Source organism: Mytilus galloprovincialis, chromosome 9 (genome assembly GCF_965363235.1).
Source record: "Mytilus galloprovincialis chromosome 9, xbMytGall1.hap1.1, whole genome shotgun sequence".
NCBI lineage: Eukaryota > Metazoa > Mollusca > Bivalvia > Mytilida > Mytilidae > Mytilus > Mytilus galloprovincialis.
This window is the reverse complement of record NC_134846.1, coordinates 76,390,087-76,404,070: the sequence shown is the minus strand read 5'-3', so window position 1 is coordinate 76,404,070 and position 13,984 is coordinate 76,390,087. Positions and strand designations below refer to the sequence as shown.

The following is a 13,984-nucleotide window of genomic DNA, read 5'->3' as shown; positions in this document are numbered from 1 at the left end:
GTGGATAAGTTTTTTTAATGTAAGTTCAAAGATAAATTAAATAAGGACATCAAAACATGTCAAATAAACAAGACCCTCATAAAATAAACTGTTGACACAAAGATGTCTAGGCTCTTTGTGGAAAATGTAGAAAAAGATAATTATATGGACAGCAACATTGCTAATTAATTAAAAGTTGCTGGACCATGACATGGTGGACATAGCTTCAAAATAGTCACCAAACTGATATTTACTGATAGTAATGCAACTTAATACTATTTTATTGGCAAATTGAAACTATTTCCTCCCTAAAATTTGATTCAAAGGGATAATTCAACTTTACTTATAAAGCAAACATAATCATAAAACTGTATAACCCAAGAGTTCCAGAACTCACCTATATACTGACACTCTGGACCATCATACCCTGACTGACATGTACATGCATAAGTATCACCTGACACAGAACATAAGCCTCCATTTCTACAAGGGTTTATAGGTGAGCATGGACCTGAAATGACAAGCAAGGTTTATAGGTGAAAATTGACCTGTAATAACAAGCAGAGGATAATTGATGAACATGGATCTGTAATGACAAATTTTAATGTAATATCTTAGGAGAACCAGATTTTGTCATTTGGATAATAGCAATCTTTATAATAAACACATCAATTAAATTTCATGAGATAGTTCAAAGGACAATGTAAAACAAGTCAGTCATCTATTTTGCTATTCTGCTTGAAAATTTTCAAACATGGACCCCAGAAGTGAACATTTCTCTAACAGAACTTTATTAAAAGAAAGGACTTTTTTCTCACATTTTCATCAAATGCAACTGATAATAAAAAAAGCTATCATTTCCAAATACTATTAATAATGTTCACAGATTTGAACAAATCCTTCTAACTTTTCATTATTTCACAATATCTTTAGATATAATTATACTTCTTGATTACAAACTAGTTTGTTTTTATAATACAAAGTACTTACTGCAGTCTGTAGTTAGAAGTCTGACTTCATCAATGGCAATATCTCCTCTGTCACCCCCTACTGAAGCCTCAAAAACAATCTGAAATCAAATATTTCTCTTATTCTTATCAATATTCATTAATTATTGCTTATAAACATTCTATAGAATCAAACACAAACCAAGATATGTCTAATAACATTCTCTTTTAGTTGTTGTTCTGACTTTAACATTAAAAATAATAAGTTTAAACAAAGACTGAGATGAACTGCTTTGAGGTTTTGCATTATGCATGCAACAACACTATCAAGCATCAATAGTCTCCCCATTTACTTTTTTTTAATATTTTCACGAGTTCATTGCATGGGAGTCAAAATAAAAATATCCTGACTTTCCAGTACTCAAAATGATATTATTTCCGCTAAATCTATTTCATAAAGCTTTTCAATCCAACTTATAAAATTCATAACTGGAAAGGAGATTAGTTTCTGTACCATTCAGCTTTCTTTGTATTCATACAATTTCATGACTGGAATCTGAGGTGCCAAGTTAAACAACAGAACTTGACTGATTTGTTCACATACTAACACTGGTATGTTTTCATGTTGATATTCTTTAAAACCAGACAGCATAGGAATATTTCTACACCACTGGCCTCTCTTTGATTCTGTAAACATGTACATACCTTAGAGGTAGGTTTTGTCAGCACACTGACCATCTGACCTGTCCACTGGCTTCCTTGGTTACCAGACACTGACCACAGTTTTGTTTCTGTATTATCAGAATCCAATGTTGAGATTTTTAATTCCCCAGTCTGGTCTCCATACATATTATAGTTGAAAGTTAAACATCTTGCTTTGTCTGAAAAAAGTATATACAAGATGTACAATATAAAAATAAATATAAATGCATTTTCATATCTGTGAAGTTTACTATTGGTAAATAGAAAATGTCTAAAGGCCACATGGCCACCATACCAGCTCAGACTATCTTAATATAATGTTCAGTGTACCACAAAATCTGAGTCAAAATTCTAATTGGGCATATACCTTAAATGTTGACATAATAATGAACATGTGAGCAAAGTTACAAATTGATGAGACTGCAACTTCAAGGTAAACATTCAACAAACATTTTAACCTAAAATGGGACAGATGGAGAGATGCAAGATTGGAAAACATATTGCTACTTAATTACCATTGTAAGGGGAGCATATAAAGGAGGAATTGTCAAAAGTAGAAAAATAGATTACAGATCGACAAATATGAAAATAATTCACATATTGCAAATTTATTTATTTATGAGCATAAGGATTTATCAAACATAATGAGTGATAATTCTACAATTTTTAACAACCCAGTTCCATGGTTTAAGTGATAGACGACTTACTTGAGTATTGTACATTGCTGATCAATCTAACTTTAGAACCAATAGGCTTACTACTGGCCTCAATAAAGTAATATTTCCCTGCTAAGAAGGAGAGTGGACCTGTATTCTTAGTTCTGGTACTCTGAAATGTAAATATACACCAAATAAATCAAGGGCAGATGAACTTTGTTAGCTTTAATTTAAAAAACTAAGTAAACACATTTGAATACCAGGAAATTCAAAATTGTATATTTATGCATCTTTAAATTTTTTTAAAAGTTATTTGTTGGTAAAAATTTCAAGTTTTCATAAATGCAAGCAGAGTTTAAGAAAAACCAACAACAAGTCAGTGAATACTTTGAAATAAAAGAAATGGAGTTTTTTTTTAGTTTTTAATATATTGCTGTTTCTGCTTTATAATTGAGAGGTATCAATTTCTACACAGACAAGAGGGTTTGATATTGACCAATAACAAATATTTTATTAACATGATGGCATTCAGTAAACAAGTTTACTTACACGATCTCTTGACCAATCAAAATTATCTGTAACATCTTGTATTAAGAAACAATCTGGATCAGACATCTGAAAGGAACAATATCCTTCAGCATCTAAAACAAAATGAAAAGTCTTCTTACATCAATTACAATAACAGGAACACCCACCTATATTGTATTAGTTTTCATCATACATTTCTTACCAATTTTCAAGAAATTAAAATCATTACAAATTCAAATAATTCCTTGCTTAAAGGAGAGTCATACAGTTAAGAATAACTTAGTCACATAGCTATGTGTAGATACACACCTGTACACTGAAAGTCTGTATCACCAAAATACTAAAGGATAATCATTCTGTCCAGAATCATCAATTTTAAATATGTAGATATACATACCTATATACTGACAGTTGGGACCACCAAATCCTGCAGGACAGGCACATGTGTAAGAATCACCTGTCACAGAACAAACCCCTCCATTCTGACAGGGTTCAACATCACAGGGTGCTAAAACAGAAGTATACCATATACAAGTTGACACAGGTTAGTATTATGTTCTAAAATTTAAACCGTCATATATTTCAAATCCTTATTTTTCTAGTCTCAAGCATGTCCTAAATTTTTCAAAGAAGCAATGCCATTCTATTTATTATTTTGTATCATTACGCGATTTTGTATTTAAAAATCAAAACATTGTCAAATAAATATAAACCAATAATTTTTGTTAAGGGGCCAGCTGAAGCAAGCCTGTGTTGAAAACCCATTAGTGGCCTTCAGCTGTTTTATGCTCTTTGGTCAGGCTGTTGTCTCTTTGACACATTTCGTGTTTCCATTCTCAATTTTATTTTAGTGTCAGTATATAGAATCTTTGATGGGGCCAAATACTGATGGATGGATGGATGGGCAAAATAATATATAATAATATTAATGATAAGTAAGAAGGACATGTTAAAGTATTATGAAAATAAATCCTGATCTCTACTAGATTGACATACAGATTCTGGTCCACAAGGTACTTTAAAGGGAAAATTCACGATTTTTTACTTATGGTTTAAATATGTTCATTATGACATAATATATATATTCACAAAGTTTTGTTGCTATATGTGCAGTAATAAAGGAGAAATTCAATAAATAATGAAAAAATATTTACTACTTCCTGTAGGTCGTGACGTTTTCTCCTGGTTTTTGCATGCAGGGATTTAAAATACAATCATTAAAAGTCTTGGTTTTTAATCATATTTTAACGTAATCGTAAGCGCGCCGATGACTAATGCTATATCTTATAACCATCCGATAATAAGAAACTAAAATGCACAGATGTGTAGTTGTACACATTCTATATTTACCGTATATATTTCGATTTATTTTTGTAGACAGCACAAGAAATTATTATTATTTTATTTGCTTTAATATATGCTTTTTCAGACTGATAAAGTGAATAAATTAAAGTATATAACTTAAAACTGTTAAGACAATATATATAGGTTTACGCTTATTGACCTCTTACTACCTACTATGACTAGGTATATGTGATGTGTGTATTATTCACCGACAATACCTGTGAAAGGCCTGTATAAAGGTGAAATGTTATTTGCAGATCGGTAATAAGTTTGGCCTCTGGGGCACACCGTGCCAGGAGTGACTGTCTATTTGGATTTAGTGGATAATACAACAGGAGGTCGCGTTTAATACACAAATTTAAAATAAATGTCTTCTACAAATACTTTAAACAAACATATGAAACTGACATGATCGATAGTGTATTAAAAAATACATGTTTGTATTTTGAACTTTTGCTTCATTCTAGCAAACATTTTCACTTGCTTGTACTGTGGAAATAAAATGTGTATTAATTTGTGACACTTAGTGAACGTTAAATGCGTAGTTAAACTCGTAGTAATTAAAAGATTAGCATTATGTAATTCTTATCTTTAGATCTTCAGTGACATCTAGGCGTCACGGTTCACCATTTCAGGTGTGAACAAAATTTCGTATGAATGATACAAATAATTGTTAAAAAACAAAATGTCAAAGTGGCTTGACACTCAAATGGCTTCATGGTGCCAAGAAATCTTTCTTTTGCATGATTAAAATTAAATAAATTTTCATTTTTCAAGTATAATGACACATTTCGTAAACTTGAATATGAATATATGTATTAAAAAGTAAATATTTCAAGATATTTCTCTTATATATTCAAACAATTGTCAACAGATTATTTGTGACTTTTTGTCCTGTGACTTTTTGTCCTACCAAATTTGTGACTTTATGTCCTGTGACTTTTTGTCCTGTAACTTTCTGTCCTTTTATCGAATGATATACGGGAGTCAGTTATAGTTTTAGACACAGAAATGTAAGAAAAAGAATTAAAATTAATTTAAGGGAGTAATAAGGTCGCACAATAACTGGATAGCTGTTGTATATTTTTATATATTTTGCATAAGCTCACTTTTAAATGAATTATAACTTCCGATTACTTTTGTAACGATAAAATACTGAATTATTTTAATTGAATAAATTTATAAATAAAATTAGCCTTCTAAACACGAGTGTATGAACTAAAAATTGTCCTTTTTTTAAATTAGAATCAGCAACCTTTTATATTTCAAACAGATCATTAACAATTGCAATTATATAATTTAGTCCACCCAAAGCGATCTTTATTTACCTACTTAGGAATTAATGTTCTCATCAAAATAGTTTAAATCTCACAACACATGAATACTTCAGCTATTTGAAAAAAAAATTCGTAAGGGTTCCACGGAACCCGGTGTCTCGCCTACTTTTTCTGTTAATCGCAGACTCAACAAAAATGAGGAAAAACATCAATAAAAATTTCCCCCACAATACTGTCTTTTGATTGAAAGAAGCTTCCAAGTTTGGTAAAAAAATCCAGGATAGTTTATGAATCTAATAAATGTTTTATAAACTTTAACTGCAGACTGTATGTAATGTTAACTGGAAGAAAAACTAAGTCCATTTATAAGTAAAATACGGAAAAAGCGAATTTTTTTTTTACAAAATTTACTTCTGAATAATATCTTATGATCAGAAATAAGCTTTTGTCTAAGTTTGGTAGAAATCCAGGATAGTTTAAGAACATTATAAAATTTTAAAAACTTAAACCACAAAGTCCATTTATAAGTAAAATACGGAAAAGTGGAAATTTATTTTTACAAAATTTTCTTCTTGATACTATCTTATGATCATAAACAAGCTTCTGTCCAAGTTTGGTACAAATCAAGGATAGTTTATGAAAGTTATTAAAATTTTAAAAACTTTAACCACAGAGTGAATGTAATGTTTCCTCGCAGAAAAAACTAAGTCCATTTATAAGTAAAATACGGAAAAGTGGAAATTTATTTTCACAACATTTTTTTCTTGATACTATCTTATGATCATAAACAAGCTTCTGTCCTAGTTTGGTACATATCAAGGATAGTTTATGAAAGTTATTAAAATTTTAAAAACTTTAACCACAGAGTGAATGTAATGTTTCCTCGCAGAAAAACTAAGTCCATTTATAAGTAAAATACGGAAAAAATGGAATTTTATTTTTACAAAATTTACTTCTGGATACTTTCTTATGATCATAAACAAGCTTCTGTCCAAGTTTGGTAGAAATTCAGTATAGTTTAAGAAAGTTATTAAAATTTCAAAAACTTTAACCACAGAGTGAATATTTGTGGACGCCGCCGCCGCCGCCGCCGACGACGACGACGCCGACGACGATGGAATGTAGTCTCGCTTAGTCTCGCTTTTTCGACTAAAGTCGAAGGCTCGACAAAAAGATGTTTTAAAAAATTGACAGGAAATTTAAGGATCTTCTTGGAATGGAATCGAAAAAGTACGAATAGATATTCTTACAAGTGTGAAAAACGTCAACCGAATTTATTCATAATCGGAAACGTCCTTATTAAAATAATCTTCGTCTCACAACGTATAATACTTTAGCTATTTGACCAACGATGACCGATGTTTAAAAAAAAAGACAACGAATTTAATGTCATATTTCCCTATTTTTGAATGTAATTATAAGTCTGTTCATCTGGCAAGAATACCCCTAAAGCGGACAAGCAGTTTATTCTTTAAATTGCTGTCATTGAATATCAAGAAAGAAAATAAATCCCGAAATGGATTTGAAACTTTAATACTCAATAGTTTTCCTAGAAAATATTCACATCCCTTGGGGATTATTAGTGAATGTCCAGTTGCACATATATTACATGAATGTCGGAACAATTGTGATGATGACGAATTTCTTCCTTTATTCGAAAACAATCTAATGATCGATGAATGAAAGGAAGTTATATATCGACCTGTATTTAAATCAAATTGGTTCTCTTCTTCTTTTGGTATACAATAGTCTATCGAATTCAATGATTACATACTGTTGGCATACGTGGACTAGTCTATTTACAAATCTTTTACCCCAATTTACACAAAATGTATGTTTCTTTCTTATGTTCAATGTATACATGTATATATTTTAAATTGCGCTATAGTTCCGTAACTTTCTATCCAGGCGTATAAACGAATCGTCGACAAGTGCGTACATTTTTTTCAAATCAATATTTCTGGTATGTTCCAATCTGTCCTTTACTATTGACAACGAGTATATATTACATTTTCCCAAATTAACTCTTGGAAAAAATATGTAAATAGATTTTTATTTCATCAAATCTTTTTTTGTTTGTATTATTTATAATATTCTTTACACCAGAAATGTTATTTATAAACAAGCGTTTGCCTTTAGTAATGACTAGTATATTATATCACTTTCGGACACGCAAGACAGAGATGTATAGTATACACCTGATAGTTCAAAATGGAAAGTTATAAGTTATCGGCTGTGTACACTGATCAATACCTACAGAAGTGAAACGATGCATGAACTTGCAAGCCCGACTGGAAATCGCTTGAATACCTGGACGTGTCACCTCACACCTCTCACAATACCTTTGGGAGTAATACCTTTAGCCATGCTGGTGATCAGATGAGGGAAGATCCGAATTTATTTGGATAACGTTTATTACTTTAAAGAATTATGAACGAATTAGATTTTCGTAAACAATTTTCACGGAACACTTATTTATGATTTGAACCTTGACTTTTTAACTAATTCCAATATTAACAGTTTAAAAATAACAGACTATGGTTATTTAAAAAAAATAAGAACATTTTCCGTATCAAGTTAGTTAGTCAGATAAAACAACCGTACGATTGACAAGATATCGACACGCAATTAGGACTACATCGGTTACTGTAGTTTTGGTCCTTTGTGGTTTATAGATATATCGGGATTTTTAATCAGAGGAGATGACAAAATGGCGGAACGCAGAGAATTGATACTCTAAATTTGAAATCGATGGTGATCTCTTATCTAGCGGAATAAAACTTTAATATCTATAAATTTGAGCATTCTTATACAAAATGGACATAATATCAATTTTTGATTTTTTGGCGAAGTTTCCCTTTAAAAGGAAGACATTTCACCCTATAAAAACAGATTATTCTGACTCCGAGCCAACAAGTTATTGGTGTTACTACTGAATGCTGCATACCTAACACAAAAGCAGCAAATAAAAATGTTAAAGTCATTGGCATGACTTGGCCATGACTTGACCAGGGATTGACCACACAACCTCCTCCTCTCAAGGTGAGAATGTTTCAATGAAACAACCAAGAAGGTTCACCTATAAAGAAAATTAACAAGAAAATTGCAATTGTTCATTTGGCTTGTTGGACTAGGTAAAGTGCCGGTAACATATGTTTACAACTAATTATCTGAAGATAACATATGGTTGTCATTTAAACCTGAAGTAATAGAAATACATACGACATTCCTCTGGTTTCAGTAAAATATTGTCCACAGCAATGTGTCCTTTTTTCCCCCCTACTACACCTTCTATTGCCAGCTGTAAAACAGAACAAAACAATGGCATTATGTAGTTTAAAAGTTAAAGAGTCCAAAATAAATGGTTTACACAAAGATATGTCCCACCTGTATGTAATTTTGAAAGTATAAGGCAAATGTTAAAAGCAATACTTTGATATTTTAAAAAACACTCAAAGTCAATAATCCATGACTGAGGATGCTGGGCAAAATAATATTTTTCAATGGATTTGACTAAATTACCTGCATATCTGGTGAAGTGTTAACATTAACACTTCCTTGCCTCCACACATTTCCCTTGTTTCCATTTCTACTCCATAAATTTGTTTCCTGTTCACTAGAATCTATATGAAGTACATTCAGAGATCCTATCTGGGGACCATTCATGTTGTACGAAAAGCTGAGACATCTACTTAAAGCTGAAAATAAAATTAACTAAGATGAAATGGAGAACAAAAAATATTTGAAGTAAAACTAAGCTTGTTACATCTTACAGTCAATAGACCATGATTATTTATCAGAAATATATTTCAAAGAATGCCGCTCAAACCAGTGCTAGGGATTTTCTTAAACTTGAAGTGAGGTGAGAGTTTTTATGCTCCATGTCAAAGGCCTCACTGTGAATTCCAGATGAAGAACAGCAATAAAAGCACTGTTCTTTTGCTTTTGTGCAATGTTTGCTATGCAGGTACTAATTTTATGTCACGAATGGATACCTCATTCCCTTTGTTTTTCTATTATGAATGCTTATAAAATGAATGCGTTAAGAACTAAGCCAACCTATACTAACAACATGGAAGAATTAAATCTAAAGAAAAAAATAGCAAGGACAATATGAATATTATAAACTGTGGATTCATTATTATTTTCGTTGGATACCAATTATCATGGATTTCGTGGGTATAGGTGAACCAACAGATGACAAATGTTCTAAAGGCTTGTATAGAGACTTCGGCAAAATCACGAAATTAAATGTTCACAAATATGCAAGTTGTCCTTCATCCACAAAAATTGGTGCCCACGAAAATAAATGAATCCACAGTATACTTTATCTGCACTAGCCATTCATTAAAGAAATACCTTTGAGACTCTGTGAATTGACAAGCCTTGCATTCTGTCCTTTTTTCCTAGGTTTCAAAGTTTCTATATATTTGTAGAATGTTCCACTGGCTGCAAATGAGGGCCCAGTCTTCTTTATTTTAGTGGGACCCTATAAATGTATTAAGACAATAGATGTTTAAGTAAAATATGATAATGTTATACCTTCATTTTCATTATCAAATAAAAAGTACTAATTTTACTGCATTAGATGTGCATTTCAACTATTAATGTCTCTTCAGTGATGCTCAGGGCCTTTTGAAAATCCACTTACAACAAATATACTTTCTGGTGTCAAGATTTATTTTGCTGACATGAAATGAACAACTTTCTGGTGTCAAGATTTATTTTGCTGACATGAAATGAACAACTTTCTGGTGTCAAGATTTATTTTGCTGACATGAAATGAACAACTTTCTGGTGTCAAGATTTATTTTGCTGACATGAAATGAACAAACTATCATAAATGACAAAAAAAGCCATATTAAAAAAATATTCTTTTCTTATCCCCATCAATAGCCTTAACAAGCCTCATGGTATATTTATAAAATAAAATGCAGTGCTCGCTGCTTGGTAGTGTTATATATGTCTGATATTTTTAGAAAGCAAAGAAATATCTTTTTGGTACAAAAAAGTAACTTACAGAGTTTGTAGTCCAATCAAATATATCTCTGGATGGGTTTTTCTCATCAGTCAGAAAACAGGAATTATCACTAGCCTCAAATGTGCAACTAAATGTTTCATCATCTGGAAAATAATGACTCACTTTTAGACTCATCAGGATTCATGCATTATCTAAACAAACAATTAGTACTTAGAATAAGGTAATTGGTAATGGACTTTTTATAGAAATGTTTCTTATCACCAATAATTCTTTTTTTCTATAAAGTCACGTCAGTCATATAATGTAAGTTTGTATGTTCCAAATGAACAGTTTATCTTGGGCAGGTTGGTACTATTTGCAAATAAGACTATTTTATAAAAATTTATTATTCTGTCTGTCTGTCGGCGGAGTGAGTGAGTGTAATGGTTTCTAATAGGTGATTTGATGGTCCTAAATTAAGTTTACTGGTGACATGTTGTTTTGTTATTTTTTCTTTAAACTATAAATAGAATTTAAATATAATTGGCTTCATCTAATGTTACAGGTTTTTTAAAACAAAATCAAACCTGATCTAACCTGGACATTTTTCATCATTACAGGATTCTGATTCTGTAGATGATCCCATACAATATATTCCTCCCGACTCTGGAACAGGATCATCACATGACCTTATCCTGGCCTGTGTTCCTCCGCCACAACTCACTGAACAGGAAGTAAAATCAGACCAAGATCCCCAGTTACCATTGACTGGAGGACATGCTCCTTCATTGCAAACTTGAATTTCATTGGCTGATCCTATGCAAGAAGCTCCACCATTGACTGGTACTGGATTATCACATGTACGTGTCCTGGTTATTTGTCCATCACCACATGTTACAGAACATAAGCCATCTGTCCAGGATCCCCAGTTACCATCCACCACTGAAAAATAGTGACTAAATAGTGAAAAATAGTCTTATTAATATAAAAGTCCTCTTTTTAAAAAATAAATATGCCATGACCCTGAAGTACAAGAACATTAAGAATGAAAAGCATAAATTTTAACAAACTATCTTCATGACTTCATATGTTATTGAGGGAAAAAAATCACTGATTTAATGCCAAATTTTAAAGCTAGGAAATGGTGCATTAGGACTGTAGCTATTGGAAGCATCCATTAAGATGAATTAAATATTAAAATTTAAATTAATTTATTAAAGTAATATTAAAAATAATTTAAAGGAACTACTTTATAGAAATAGATTATTAAGACACAATACGTTTTGGAATGCTATACATACGTTATGCAGTGCCTATTAAGATTATTTACTGACAGTTCAAAACTTCAAATAATTATGCCTGCTTCTTTTGACTTTTTTATCATGTTCAACCATTTCACACTTTTCACTTCAGATAAATGTTAAAATAACAAGTTACTATAAATTACTCACCATCCAATTCACAAATATTTCCAGTAAACTCTTGTTTACAACTACAAGTGAAAGACAGGGCTGTTTCGGTACATAATCCAGAGTTCTGACATGGATTTGGAGAACAAAAAGATGAATTCTGATCTAAAATATATGAAAAATTATTTTGAACTAATATGTAATGGAGAAAAAATTTGAACTTTTTTATATAGTGGGAAACATTCATAGTGCTAGGCCCTAGTAATACACAAAGAACATACAATATGCTATTAATGAAAAAAGCACAAGAAATATCAAAGTTATGATACATATAAACAGAATAATGTTTTTAAAATAAACTTGACCATAATACTTACCACAAGTCAAAGGTGATACTGAAATGAAATCTACAGCAATGTCAGACTTGTCGCCACTTCCCACAATTCCTTCTATTATTATCTGTAAAAAAAATCAGGAAACTAACTTATCTTTTGTGTTTTTTTAAAGATACTTTGACTATAACTATTTTGTGTTTATAAAAAAAAAACAATGAAACATGACTAGATTTATTTTTTATTAAATTAAAGATTTGTCTACTTTTTCAGGCTAATTTCAATATCCAAAATCTAACATTTATCATGGAGTCCATTCCATTCAGTTGTTCTCTAAAAGAAGACATTTGTATGTATTTCCCACAGGGTCCTATATTAAACTAAGTCCCCTGTTAGCAACCATCTTTGAATGATGGATCAGCTTCAAAGTAGCAACACTTGGTAAGCACCTTATAAGGAACATTCATGCTATTTTTGGTTCTATTCCATTCAGTGGTTCTCTAGAAGTTAAAAATGTAAAACGTTAACAATGACAATGGTGAACGACGACAGATGCCAAGTGATGAGAATGTAAGATCAAAATGTAAGATATTGCTTATATAAACTTTACCCTAGATGTTGAAGTAAAGTTCAAATCAATTTCAACTTGATGCCAACTTTGACCTTGATCTCCAGATCTTGTCCACTGAGTTGTCTCCCCTACTTCATCCTTTGTTATCACATTCAGGGAACCAGTATTTACACCATACATATAGTAGGAGAATTTCATGCAGTGCTCAGTTTCTACAATCATAAATTGATAAAATGATAAAGGTTATTCATTAGGATTTATAGGAAATATGAAGTTTCAAGGTTATTGAATAAAAATGATGAAATAAATGTAATTACAGATATGAGATTGAAAGACTGTGTTTGATATTCAAAAGAAATGCCTACATCTATTGACTAATTAAAACCAGTATCCAACAGTTTGATAGCTCTTGTTAACTTTAAACCGTTCAGTTAAGTTCTTTCTTCATAAATTTAAACCAATCAATTGTGTATATTTGAATTGTTTGCTGATGTAATACCTGATAGTTGTAGTGAGTGCAGTCTGGCAGTAGAGTCTGTGTTACCCTTCCCCTCAATGTACAGATAGTATGTCCCTGCTGCAGCACTAGAAGGTCCTGTTCCTGACATTGATGTGTGTCCCTTCAATTATATACAGGAGGTATTATTTAACTCATTGCATCTAGTCCCTTTAATCTTATACAGGAGGTATCATTTAACTCATTGTATCTAGTCCCATCAATTATATACAGGAGGTATTTTTCAACTCATTGCATCTAGTCCCTTTAATTATATACAGGAGGTATTATTTAACTCATTGTATCTAGTCCCTTTAATTATATACAGGAGGTATTATTCAACTCATTGTATCTAGTCCCTTTAATTATATACAGGAGGTATTATTAAACTCATTGTATCTAGTCCTTTTAATTATATACAGGAGGTATTATTAAACTCATTGTATCTAGTCCCTTTAATTATATACAGGAGGTATTATTCAACTCATTGTATCTAGTCCCTTTAATTATATACAGGAGGTATTATTAAACTCATTGTATCTAGTTCCTTTAATCATATACAGGAGGTATTATTTAACTCATTGTATCTAGTCCCTTTAATTATATACAGGAGGTATTATTCAACTCATTGTATCTAGTCCCTTTAATTATATACAGGAGGTATTATTCAACTCATTGTATCTAGTCCCTTTAATTATATACAGGAGGTATTATTCAACTCATTGTATCTAGTCCCTTTAACTATATACAGGAGGTATTATTCAACTCATGGTATCTAGTCCC

General features: G+C 31.2%; 1 protein-coding gene across 1 annotated transcript in view; it reads right to left on the bottom strand.

The window, feature by feature from the left end:
- Positions 1-13,984, bottom strand: part of LOC143045978 (MAM and LDL-receptor class A domain-containing protein 2-like) — a 74,979-nt gene that overhangs the window by 13,405 nt on the left and 47,590 nt on the right. The window contains exons 26-40 of the mRNA XM_076218881.1: positions 13,205-13,325; positions 12,745-12,917; positions 12,180-12,261; positions 11,845-11,967; positions 10,991-11,335; positions 10,454-10,557; positions 9,793-9,922; positions 8,956-9,131; positions 8,656-8,734; positions 3,210-3,320; positions 2,834-2,925; positions 2,336-2,456; positions 1,632-1,807; positions 970-1,048; positions 377-490 (exon numbers count right to left, since the gene is read on the bottom strand). Coding sequence (XP_076074996.1) covers positions 377-490; positions 970-1,048; positions 1,632-1,807; positions 2,336-2,456; positions 2,834-2,925; positions 3,210-3,320; positions 8,656-8,734; positions 8,956-9,131; positions 9,793-9,922; positions 10,454-10,557; positions 10,991-11,335; positions 11,845-11,967; positions 12,180-12,261; positions 12,745-12,917; positions 13,205-13,325 — 2,026 coding nt within the window. The remainder of the gene's footprint in view (positions 1-376; positions 491-969; positions 1,049-1,631; positions 1,808-2,335; positions 2,457-2,833; positions 2,926-3,209; positions 3,321-8,655; positions 8,735-8,955; positions 9,132-9,792; positions 9,923-10,453; positions 10,558-10,990; positions 11,336-11,844; positions 11,968-12,179; positions 12,262-12,744; positions 12,918-13,204; positions 13,326-13,984) is intronic.